The 12,673-nt window shown below is 40.4% G+C and overlaps 3 protein-coding genes and 1 non-coding gene across 4 annotated transcripts; 3 read left to right on the plus strand and 1 right to left on the minus strand.

The window, feature by feature from the left end:
* The first annotated feature begins 2,512 nt into the window (after window positions 1-2,512).
* On the plus strand, window positions 2,513-3,768 carry LOC130510959 (uncharacterized). Its single transcript, XM_057007705.1, has 3 exons — window positions 2,513-3,031; window positions 3,113-3,212; window positions 3,313-3,768. Exons 1-3 carry the CDS (start codon window positions 2,628-2,630, stop codon window positions 3,727-3,729), a joined length of 921 nt encoding a protein of 306 aa, XP_056863685.1. The 5' UTR covers window positions 2,513-2,627; the 3' UTR covers window positions 3,730-3,768.
* Window positions 3,769-4,425: 657 nt separating this feature from the next.
* On the plus strand, window positions 4,426-6,569 carry LOC130511245 (uncharacterized). Its single transcript, XM_057008151.1, has 5 exons — window positions 4,426-4,967; window positions 5,610-5,897; window positions 5,965-6,094; window positions 6,177-6,447; window positions 6,550-6,569. Coding segments are annotated over exons 1-5 (711 nt in total). The 5' UTR covers window positions 4,426-4,965.
* Window positions 6,535-7,164, plus strand: LOC130510885 (uncharacterized). Its single transcript, XM_057007581.1, has 2 exons — window positions 6,535-6,777; window positions 6,876-7,164. The coding sequence occupies exons 1-2, from the start codon at window positions 6,619-6,621 to the stop codon at window positions 7,044-7,046; spliced, it is 330 nt and encodes a 109-aa protein (XP_056863561.1). The 5' UTR covers window positions 6,535-6,618; the 3' UTR covers window positions 7,047-7,164.
* A 5,044-nt stretch (window positions 7,165-12,208) lies between these two features.
* Window positions 12,209-12,316, minus strand: LOC130512163 (small nucleolar RNA R71). Its single transcript, XR_008945723.1, has one exon. It is a non-coding gene; the product is annotated as a small nucleolar RNA R71 (small nucleolar RNA).
* Between the last annotated feature and the right edge of the window lie 357 nt (window positions 12,317-12,673).

The raw sequence follows: 12,673 nt of genomic DNA on the forward strand, positions 1-12,673 counted from the left end.
AAAGTCGCCGGACCATTCCGACCACATTCCGACGACATACCGACGAAATCCAAAAACACGGGTTTCGTCGGTATTTCGTCGGAAAAGTCCGACAAACTTCCGACGAAGGGCGGTCGTCGGTATATTCCGACGACAATTCCGACGAAAGCCCGACAAAAATTATAACCGTTACGGTCGTCGGAATTCCGTCGGAAAATACCGACGCCGTTCCGACGGAAGCTCTCGACCGTTGGCGAGAAAGAATATGCCCGTTTATAGCCGTTAGACATTTTAAAAAAACCGACGGAATTCCGACGGATTTTTTATAGTTTGTCGGAATTACGTCGGAATGGCGTCGGATTGCCGAAAGCATTTTCCTATAAATGCAACCTCTCCTCATTCATCTCATTCACTCCTCATTCTCTCTTCATTTTCTCTTATCATAAGAAATTCGAAAAAATTATGTCTTCTGGAGATTATTTTCGTTCGTGGATGGATAGACCTCATTTGGATCCCAACACCAATTTGCTTACAGAAGAATACGTTTGAGGTATTGGAGAATTCATGAAGCTTGTTCAACAGCACTCGGATGCAAATACTGGTATGGTAAGATGTCCCTGCTCTACTTGTAATAACAATAAAATTATAAAAGAATGGGAAGTTTGGAAACATTTGTATAGAAAGGGTTTGCACGGAATTATAAAGTTTGGTATCTTCATGGGAAACTGGTTTTGAATATGGTAGTAGTAGCGAACCTCAGCCTGTTAGCGAACAACCTCAGTCTTATGGTTGGTTAGAAGAACCGAGAATGGATGTAGATTATGGTGTAGGTACTGAGCAGATGGTACATGATCATATGAGGGGAGAAACCAAATCTCGAATCGGGGAGATATTTGACATGTTGGATGCAGGAAAACAACCTTTGTATAAAGGTTGTAGAGATGGTCATTCACCTTTATCATCTGCAAGTAGATTGATGGGTATTAAGACAGATTATAATTTGGCTGAAGAATGCGTAGATGCGATAGCTGATTATGTTAAAGGTGTTCTGCCAGAGGATAATCTTGCACCGGGTTCATACTACGAGGTTCAGAAACTTGTTGCGGGTCTTCGATTACCGTACGAAGTGATAGATGTATGTATCGACAACTGCATGATCTACTGGGGAGCGGATAAGGATCGGGATAAATGCAAATTTTGTTGGAAACCTCGTTATCAGGAAACGAGGGGAAGAGTTCTGGTACCATTCAAAAGAATGTGGTATTTGCCTTTGACGGAAAGATTGAAGAGGTTGTATCAGTGTGAGCGCACGGCGAAGGCAATGAGATGGCATGCAGAGCATTCTACAAATGGTGAGATTAGACATCCTTCAGATGCGAAGGCTTGGAAACATTTCCAATCAACATATCCAGAATTTGCTGAACAGAGAAGAAATGTTTATCTGGGATTATGCACTGATGGTTTCAGCCCATTTGGAAAGCATAGAAGACAATATTCTCTATGGCCGGTGATTGTGACACCATACAACTTGCCGCCAAATTTGTGCATGCGACGAGAGTTTTTGTTCCTCTCCATTCTCGTTCGTCCCGGGCCAGCTCATCCTAAGAGATCACTAGATGTGTTTCTTCAACCACTAATATATGAGTTACAACAACTATGGGCGGTTGGTGCTGAGACATACGATGTTTCGTGCAGAGAAAACTTTCATATGCGGGCCACTTATGTGGACAATAAGTGACTTTCCAGCATATGGTATGTTATCCGGATGGACAACACATGGCAGGCTTTCATGTCCATATTGTCAAGATAGCACAGATGCTTTCCAACTAAAGCACGGAAGGAAAACATGTTGGTTTGATTGTCACAGAAGATTTCTACCACCTGATCATCCATACCGTAGGAGTAAGACTTTGTTTACGAAGAACAAGCAGGTGTTTGATGATCCACCTACGGAAGTTAGTGGGAAAGATTTGGCGACACAGTTTAGGGATTTTGGTGCACAAAGGACGCCAGACGTAGGTGGACATGAAAACATTCCAGTCGATGCTGTTGGAGAGCTACATAACTGGCACAAAAAGAGTATTTTCTGGGATCTGCCATATTGGGAGAGTCATCTATTGCGTCACAACTTAGATGTCATGCATATTGAGAAGAACTTTTTCGACAATCTGATGAACACAATCCTCAACATCCAAGGTAAAACGAAGGATAATCTGAAGTCAAGGTTGGATTTAGTCGATATCTGTGATCGTTCTGAACTTCACGTTGATGAGAACGGTACGGCACCTTTTCCCATTTATCGGCTGGATGGTGCTGGCAAAGAAGCGTTCTTTGATTGGATTACAGATAAAGTGAAATTTCCAGACGGTTATGCATCAAATTTGGGTAATTGCGTTGACAGAAGCGAAGGAAAGTTTACTGGCTTGAAGAGTCACGATTGTCATGTGATTATGCAGCGGCTCCTTCCGTTTGCTTTTTCCGCACTATTACACGTAATGTTCATGAAGCAGTTGCAGGGATAAGTGTTTTTCTTCCGTGATTTATGCACCAGAGTAGTGACTGAGGAGGGTATTAGTACTTTGAAGGAAAACGTACCCGTTAGTCTTTGCAACCTCGAGAAGATATTTCCTCCATCATTCTTTGATGTAATGGAACATCTTGCTATTCATCTCGCAAGAGAATTGGAGCTTGGTGGTCCTGTGCAGTACCGATGGATGTATCTTTTTGAGCGTTATATGCATCATCTGAAGAAGAAGAAGATCAAAAATTTAAGCAAGGTGGAAGGATCTATAATTGCACAGGTGATCAATGAAGAAACTTCAAACTTTGCTGAAAACTACTTTCCATCAGAAGTGCATACAAAAAACCGAAGACCTGCTCGGCATGATGACAGAGGAGAGAAAGCAACGTATCATGTTACTGTCCCAAGCATGTTCAGCGAAATAGGACGACTAAGTGGAAAACCCACGAAGCGGAGACTGACGGAGATTGATCACGCTCATTTGCAAACATATTTGCTTACCAACTGTGAAGATGTTCTACAATATGAGAGGTAAAAATATATTTTTCATTTAAATTGTTATATTAATTTTCAATAAGTTTTATTTCATATGAATAATATCTTTTTATATAGTGTTTATATGGCAGAGTTGCGTATGACTTACAGACATGCCACAGAAGAAGAGCTTCAACAACTCAGACATAACGGATTTGCTGCATGGCTTCTTAATTATGTGAGTCATAACATATATGAAATAATTAACATTTTACTCATATATATTTAGTATAAAATAATAAACATTTCACTCATATATATATATATTTATTTTATAGGTGACTGATGGTTTGGCCAGAGGTTTTGTGTTCGATGATTGGATATGCGAGTTTATGCGGGGACCAAACTATGTGATCAAATCATATCCAAAATATTGTACACGAGGATATGCCTTTGCAAAAAAAGGTCATTCTAGGACAACTTATGATGGAGGTGTTTCCTCTTCTTCCGGTGACGATGTCTACTACGGCAACATACAAGAAATATTGGAAATCCAGTATCCTGGTATGGTTGGATTGCGGTGTGTAGTATTCTATTGTGATTGGTATGACACCACCCCAGATCGAGGAGTGAAGACTGATGCGTTTGGTGTTACTTCGATTCATTCGCGGAGGAAACTTCAACATTATGATCCTTTCATTCTTGCTTCGCAAGCTGATCAGGTATGTCAATTTAATATTCAAAAATATAATTAACGGTTTATATATTATTATTAATACCTTGAAAAATTGATAGGTGTGCTACATCAGTTACCCTCGGGTTACGCACCGAGACGATCCATGGATCACAGTGACGCAAATCAACCCAAGAGGACGAGTAAACGGACCTTCTGATAATGATCCATTACAACCAAACTCTACCAGCAACGTGAGTGCAGTTGAAGATTTGGCAGAGGTTGAACTCGTTGAGAATTTTAACGAGTTTGGACTTGATGCTGTTGTACACTCGGAGCCAGAAGCTGAGATTGGCGAGTTTGACAAAGATTCTGAAAATTCTACAGATTCTGAAGATTCTGATTAGGACTTATGTTTTCTTAGTTGTATGATTAGTTTTTTTTTAATTAACAAAATCCGTCGGTATTCCATCGGAATATTCCGATGAAATTCCGACGACTCGTGGTTAATTCAGGGTTTAGCCATTCGTCGGAATTCCGTCAGAATATTCCGATGGAATTCCGACGGATTTAATAAAATCCGTCGGAATTCCATCGGAACACTCTGACGGAATTCCGACGACCTGAATATTTGAAATTTTTATATCATAATATATCTATATTTGGATATCGAAACTACTTTAATAACACATATTAGATGTTTAATATAATATTACATATCAACCTTTCGAGTTTTACAAGTTATTTAAAAAATTATATATGTATATCATTGTTTTCATAACATCTCATCTTAATACTCATATACTTTCATTCATATTAATATAAACTTACACTACAAAACACAATTGTGTGTAAAAATTGGATTTGAAAACCTTATTATAGTTAATATTTTTTAAATAGTCTATTTATTATCAAAGTTTTGGATTTGATCAGTAAGAAACTTGTTTTTAAACCCTAAACCCCAAGTCGTCGGAATTCGGTCAGAATATACCGATGGAATTCCGACGACCTGCCCCATTCCGACGGATATATGTTCGTCGGAATTCCGTCGGTTTGTTAGTTTCCCGAAATTACAAACCGCGTGAAAATTTCGAGTGGACCGCGTGAATATTTCATTAAACCGCGCATTTAATATTTTATTCTTTTTCCGACGACATACCGACGGACACGGGTCCGTCGGTTCCTTTAAATAAAAACCAATCCTTCTTCCTTCTTCACTATTTTCGCCTCTATCTCTAAATCCTCTCCGTTTTCTCTCTCTTCTCCGGCGATTCTCACCGCGAATCCGGCGTCCCCACCTCCGTGAATCCATCCCACCATGTAAGTATCATCTCAATCTCTATCTTTTTCATTTTTTTGAGTTTAGGATGTTAGATTTTAGGATTTGAGGTTTGATTGATTTGCATGTTCGAAATTGAATGGATAGTTTAGGATTTAGGGTGTTAGATTTTAGGATTTGTTGTCTTTTTTTTTTGGTTTATATATTGGATTTGTTGATTTTTTAAAAAACGTTTTTCATATTTTTATATATCTAACAACTTTTTCTATATTTATAAAAGTTTATAAAAACGTTTTTATGCAGATAAAATATTTTTATGACGATAAAAAACTTTTTTAATATTTTATATAGATAAAAACGATTTTTAATATTTTATATAGATAAAAACGATTTTTAATTATTTTATGTATATAAAAACTATTTTTAATATTTTATATATATAAAACGATTTTTAATTAATTTTATGTAGATAAAAACTATTTGTAATATTTTTATATAGCTAAAAACGATTTTTAATTAATTTTATGTAGATAAAAACTATTTTTAATATTTTTTATAGATAAAAACGATTTTTAATTATTTTTATGTATTTATAAAACCATTTTTAATTTTTTTTGAGGATAAAAAAGAATTTTATTTTTTTATATATATGTTTTGACTAATATATTAATTTTATTTTCTAGGTCTGATGATTCGAGTGCTCGTCAGCGTGCCCGACCTCGTCGTTCCGCACCCCGTGGCCGAGCTAGTTCGGTGAGCAGTTCCCGTGCATCGGGTTCGTCGTCTCACGAACAAAACTCGGTTCCTGTCGCTCCGGCTCCCGCTCCGGCTCCCGCTCCGGCTCCCGCTCCAGCTCCTGCAGCCGCTCCACATGACCCGGGGGTCATGCCAGTTGAAATATTGGTTCAACAACCAGGTCGAGAGCATCTCCCGTTTCTCGAACAATACCCACGAATGGGACACTCGACTTGGTTAGTATTTTTATTTCATTTGTACAATTATTTTTTTTCCTTTTAATCTAACATTTTTTTTAAAAAGGTTCAACAAGTCGACCAGTGGGATTAGCGGGAGCATCACCCAGATGATGTATTCGATGCTCCAGACGGGATATGACAAGTGGACTTCGATCCCTTCCGCGGAATGCGAGTTGTGGTTTCGTCAGTTCGCGGCAACTATTAAGTTTTTTTTTTAAACATTTTTAAATTTTTTATATTTTTATATGTACTAATCAAATCGTGTGTTTTTTGTAGCAAGAATTTACTTGGGACTCCGGCCTGACGGAAACAGTCCGTCAGGCATTCAGCCGCAAAGCCCAGACCGTCTACACGAAGCAGATCTACGAGTGGAAGCAAGTATGGCTGGATGAGAGGAAGCCCCGGTTACTTAGCGGGACGGTGTGGACCCAATTGATCCAGCACTGGGAGAAGGAAGAGACTATAGAGAAGTCTCTACAGAACTCCGCCAACCGGAAGAGCGATCGTGGCGGGAAAGGTATTTACGTGCACAACCTCGGCGCTTGCAGTATGTCCTCTAAGAAGGATCAACTGGTAAGTTTTTTTTTATTTGTCTTTCTAGTTACTTAAATAATTTTTTATATGCATTACCTAACACATTTTTTTTTAGATTCAAGAAAACGATGGTAATCCCGTCGATCATCTCGTCGTCATTAAGGAGGCGTACACCAACAAAGGGATGGGTGAAATTCAGGATCCGGTGATCAGAGAGGTCATTGAGATGGTGGAATCTCAAAAAGAAGCTTTTCTAGCTTCTCAGCAGCCTCTTTCTGACGACGATTCTACGGGTGCTTCGAACAACATGTCCCGACTGCAAATCAACGAGCTGGTTGAAAAGGTAATTTTTTTTTCTATTCTTATATTTGTTTTAATACTTTATTTATTAATTTTATATTTTTTCTATTACTATATTTTACTAACTTAAATTTTTTCTAGGCGGTCCCTAAAAAAAAAGGGTCGTTTGGTAGGGTTGGCCCGTCGTGCTTCTTCATGTCCGACTTCTTCATCTCAAGTCCCGTACGCCGATCCATTGATTCTAGAGCAGCTACAGAACAAGGATCAACGGATTGGAGCATTGGAGGAGCAGAATGCTACAATCCTTGCTGAGTTGGCAGATCAGAAGAAGACCAACCTCGAGATAATGCAGAAGTTGGATCGTTTGTTCCCGGATCAGTAGTTTTTTTTTTGTTTTTTAATTTAAAACTTTCTAAATTTTTTTTTTCAGTTTGTATTAAAACTTATTTTCTATAATATTATTATTAGTTTCTTAATTTCAGTTTTTTTTTAAATTAATTTTAATATTTTAAAAATTAAAAAAAAAATAAAAATAAATTTAATTAATAAAATTTATAAATCAGTAATTCCGACGAAATAAATCCGTCGGTATATTCCGACGACACATTCCATCGGTATATTCCGACGAAATATGTTGTCGGATGATTCCGACGGATCCGTTCGTCGGAATATCCCGACGACGTGTTTCGTCGGAATATACCGACAACTCGTTTCATCGGAATTTCCGACGACTATGTTCGTCGGAATATTCCGATGCAATTGTTGTCGTCGGAATCATGAGTTTCCAATGAATACGGTGATCGGAATACTCTGACGGACTTCCGAGGGAATTCGTTATCGGAATGGCGTCGGAACTCCATCAGAATCGGGTTCATCGCTATCCGTCAGAAAATCGTCGGACTGTCTGATGGATTTCCGATGAATTTTTTTTTTCCGACCAACTGAAACCGACGACCACTTTCGTCGGTATGCGTCTGTTTTCTTGTAGTGTTCTAGAAATGCCTAGGCGCGAGCCGATAATGAACACTAGGTCTCAAGGAGGGGCATTAGCTCTTCTCCAAGGAGACAACTAGTTCAAACATATAATTTAAGATATAAGGATCCTAGTGATCTATTCTCTAGTTAGCTACTCTAGAACAAGCATAGGGTGTAATCTATTTAATGAATATCACAACTTAGCAAATATAGTTTGGGGCTAATCCCACGAACCTATTTAAACCCTAGATCTAACAAGTAGACTACTCAGACATAGCTAAGCAATTCATAACACAAGATAGGTAAAAGAATTGCATTAGATAGGGAATAGAAAACAAATGGAGTTCAATCACAAATCTCTCAATGATCTCTCCAATCCCTCAAAACATATAAAACTCTAGTCTTTCTCTCACACACTCTGCTTTGCTTCTCAAGACTTGTTGCTTGCTTGTCAAAGCTTGCTTGCCGTCAAAAACACTTTGCATGAATATTTAAGCATTTCCATTAGTTTAAAAACTCGTCAGGGGTAATCTCGTAATTTGGTAAAGTCTTGGTGAAGTAGTCGGCTAAACCATTTCGTCCTCGATATCGATCGACAACACTGGATGTGTATCGGTTGATTATAATCTTCTAGTACGCGGATCTTCTCAGCTACATCGATCGACAACTCTGGATGAGTATCGATCAATTCTTATCACAATGTTGACTTTTGACTTGGTCTTGAATGGTCAACTCAGGTGTATTATCTCTTGTACTCCAAAATGCTCCAAAAACATCACTTTATCACGAAACGCTCCTGAACCTGAAAACATATCTAACAGGCTAGAAAACACATTAGTTATATAATAAAATACTACTATACCATGGTAGAAATAGGGTGAAATCCATGGTTTATCATCGACTTACCACCAATGCCTGAAATTCCCAACTCCAAAAGGCATCAAAACTATTCGCGGAAGTCAAAGAAGTTCTCGGACATGCTACCTCGCGAGCTTCAAAGACATCGAACCACTCCCTTAGGCCGAAGCATACACCTCAAGGCGATTCACCAAAGCCGTACGCCATCCCGTACACGATCAAAAGCCAAAGCGACCCTTAACTAAGGGGAAACAATTGAACCACATTAATACTTGATCCCTTCCCAAGGGTACGTAGGCAGCTCACGAAACGAGTTCAGTCACCTCCCAACATTCAAAATAAGAAGGGAGCATTTTGCAGCAACACAAGCAAAATATCCATGTCAAGGATCGTACTATGTAGACTTTCTTTTAAACAAAATTCGATTGTAATAAATTAACAGCCATAATTTATCCAAAAAAGGACTTTTCCGAGATTTACAGTATTCCAAACACAAGTTTTACCACGATACAGTTCTCCTACTTACTAAACGACTAGGTGTAAGCTCGAGGCCCTGATCAAATCTCAGAGTACAATTCGGTCCCGCTGGAAAACGCGGCATATTGGTTTTAGTAAAAACCTCATTCTACGCCGACAAGGCATCGACGGAGTATCAACTCGTTTCGATCAAAAGTTCAAAAGAAAAACAGAACTCTATCCTTAAAAAGAAAATACGAGGCATTCAAACTCATCTCCTTTATTAAAATCAATAACAAAAACAAATAAATTATCAAAAACATGGAAAGCAATCGATGAGGAGCAACTTCCTACACACTACTCTCCGACGTCGAACTCTCCATCCCCAAAGCACCCGTCCAGATGCTTCGTCCCATCACCATCAAAAGCCCCTTTGGCGAAGTAACCTCCCGAAACATGAGGAAGATCCAGCCCTTCGGTCATCGCAGACACGTCGAACTCTCCGAGCTCGATTCCTTTCTCTCCTGATCGCTCTGATTCACCCGAAGCCAATAGATTCTTGCATATTATCTCCTTCAGAAGGTTGATCCTCGTGACGACCTCCCCAAGCTGAAGCTCATCAACGACCTTAGACCGCTCGCCTTCCCATTTCTCCTTCAAAGACGTCAGAATATCCAGATAACAATCAGCCAAACCTTTCTTGGCCTCATAAATCGAACTTCAAAGAACGTCGGCATGCTTTGAGCCATCCGACTCCAGCTGCGACTCAAGGGAGGAAACTTGTTTCGAGGGTCGACTTCCTCTCGTTTTCAGCAATACAAAGACGAGCTTCGAGCAAAGTAATTCGGTTCTCCGATTCTTCTGCAACAGACAAACGATCGGCGTTGGCACGATCACGCTCCTGCAATAGTTTCAGGTTTGACTTCAGTTCCCTCACGACCCTCTTAACTTCGAGGAGCTCTTCAGATCGCGAAACATCTTGGAGAAGCCGTTCCAAGGTCGCCGCGAACTCGTTATTAGCCTCCATGGCCTATAAATCATAAAAGGTTCAGAATAAGCTCGAACAAGTCGTTCAAAAGATAAGCAAACCAACCTTGGCATGGGCCACCGCCATCTTGACGTAAGCTTCATGCTCGGTCATGTTCTGAAGGGAAGGAAGCGGGCAACCAGCGGGCTTAAAGTGCCTTACTAGATGAGACACACTATCTGGATCCTCCGTAATTGGACAATCCTTGGAGTGCGTAAATTGCTAATGAAACGGCTTCGCGACCCCGTCACCAAGAGAACTCGGGCGATGGTCAGAACCATTTGTCTTCGCCTTCTTGGAGGGACGTTCGTGACCTTCCGAGCCAGTAAGACTACTCGACTTTACACAGATAGCCGAGTCCTTACCACCAGGTTCCTTGCCCTCTTGTCTAGAAGGAACCTGGGAAGTCGAGTTTCCTCACGAAGAACTTCAGTAAGCGCTTCGCTAACATCACCGGATCGAATCCTCTCCGCGCCGACGTTGCCGGCTCGATTCCTTGACTTATCGGCCTCGCGGGGATTCGATCTTCTTGTTGACATAATCGCTTTATTTGAAAAGAAAGAAGGGAGTTCAAAAGTTGTTCGGATGAAATCTAAGTCAAAAATTCGAGGCCTTATAAAGAACGAAGTACTACGAATATCCTAACAAAAAGGATTTTAACAAATCCGAAACACCAAAGATTCATTTATCTCAAAAAATAAAGAAAAGGATAATATCCAAGAATTAAACCCTTGAAATCTAGAAAAAATAGGGATTTCCGCGGTATCATAATTATCCAACAACCAGAACAAGATAAAAAAAAAAGAATTAGGAACTCGCGTCGCCCCCCGCGTTTGTCGGCTCCCCAAGATCTAACTCCTCCGACACTTGCGGGAGATCGAGCTAAGAGATAGCCCAACTCGAGGAAGGGCAGGTGATAGAACCAAAATCGAGCACCGTTCTTTTTGTTCATGGACACGAACCAAAATGGCGATCTTGTCAACCAGCTCGACCAAACCGAGGTTTCACCATCAGTTCATGAAGATCACCCGACCAACCAGCCCGACCAGCCCGCGTGCGTCCTTGTCCTTACGCGATGGACCCGATCATCATGGATGAACCTGGACGCTTGGACGAATCCTGACCAGTCTACATCAGAATCCACAATCTTGACCAGACTTCATCATTTTCCGCAACCTTGACCAAGACTACATCAATTTCTACAACTTTGACTCGGTAATAATTATTTAGTCAAATGTTGTATTTTCTAGACATTTTTTCCGCACTTTATTTATGTTTCTCTTTGACTACATCTAGTATAAATATGTAGTCACTTTCATGAATAAAATCAGATCAATTTGGTTGTTTATTTTTGTTCTTCTTCTCTGAGTGAGAGAGAGTTCTTTAGCTAGTTCATCGGTTTGAACCGGCTTGTTGATTTGGTGGTCAGCCAATCATCTGTGTGTGTTAGCCAACACATTCATCCGTTCTTTGGTGGTTAGCCTTAGATCGTTGGTATATCAAGAGTCATTCCGCACCTCTTGACTGATATTCACGTTCAATCATCCATCGATACTCAGACAGCATCGTCGATCGATACCGTTCGCCGATCCACATCTTTCGACACTACCCAACGTACATCGATCGATACTAACCCGCGAGGCATGGTTGCGATTGTTATCCTCACGCAGGGCGAGAATGGAAACCTGTATGACCAAGATGGTCATCTGCGTAATGCAACAGGTCAGAAGCTAGATGCACAAGGAAACATAATCCCTGAGCCGGAAGCTGAGGCTACAGGAGAAGCTCAAACACGATAGTTGGCAGACTACAATCGTCCTGATGAGTACTACAACAACAGATCAGCTATTCGACTTCTAGAGATTTAGAAGCCAAACTTCGAGCTCAAGCGTCGGTACTACTCTCTCGTGTCACAGATACCTTACTCTGGGTTATCACACGAGCATCCTATGGACCATCTGGAGAGGTTCAAGGATCTTATTGCTGCTATTAGTATGGATGGAGTCCCTGAGGACTACCTACTCTGCAAGCTCTTCAAATACTCATTGATTGGAGAAGCTTCACACTAGCTCAAGCAGCTACCTACAAGATCACTGACATCCTGGGCCGACATCAAAAACGTCTTCTTGCGTAATTTCTTTGATGAGGCACGTGCTGAAGACTTAAGGAGCAAAATCGCCATTTTCGCGCAAAAGCCTGGTGAGACTTTTAAAGACGCGTGGATCAGATTTAAGTTCTTCCAGCGAGACTGTCCACACCATGGATTCAATGAAGTGCAGCTGTTAAGCACTTTCTACAAAGGTATCGCATTGAGGTATCAGATGGCTCTTGATACTGCTAGCGATGGGAACTTCAACACCAGGAATCCAATAGAGGCTATGAGACTTATTGAGAACCTAGCCAACAGCAGCAGCACCAAGAACACTGACTCTGACAAGAAGAAATCGGTTGCAGCCATCGGGGAGAACCAGATGAATGAAGTCAGAGCTAAGATAGATGCTTTACATGCATTTTTGGGGCAGCCAGTCTGCTCAGCTGAAGAAGGAGAGGCTAGAGAAGATGATACATAGGAAGATGTGAACTACATTGGAGGTCCTGGATTTCAGAAATATGGAAACCAGAG

Source organism: Raphanus sativus, chromosome 4, assembly GCF_000801105.2.
Source record: "Raphanus sativus cultivar WK10039 chromosome 4, ASM80110v3, whole genome shotgun sequence".
NCBI classification, from domain to species: Eukaryota; Viridiplantae; Streptophyta; class Magnoliopsida; order Brassicales; family Brassicaceae; genus Raphanus; species Raphanus sativus.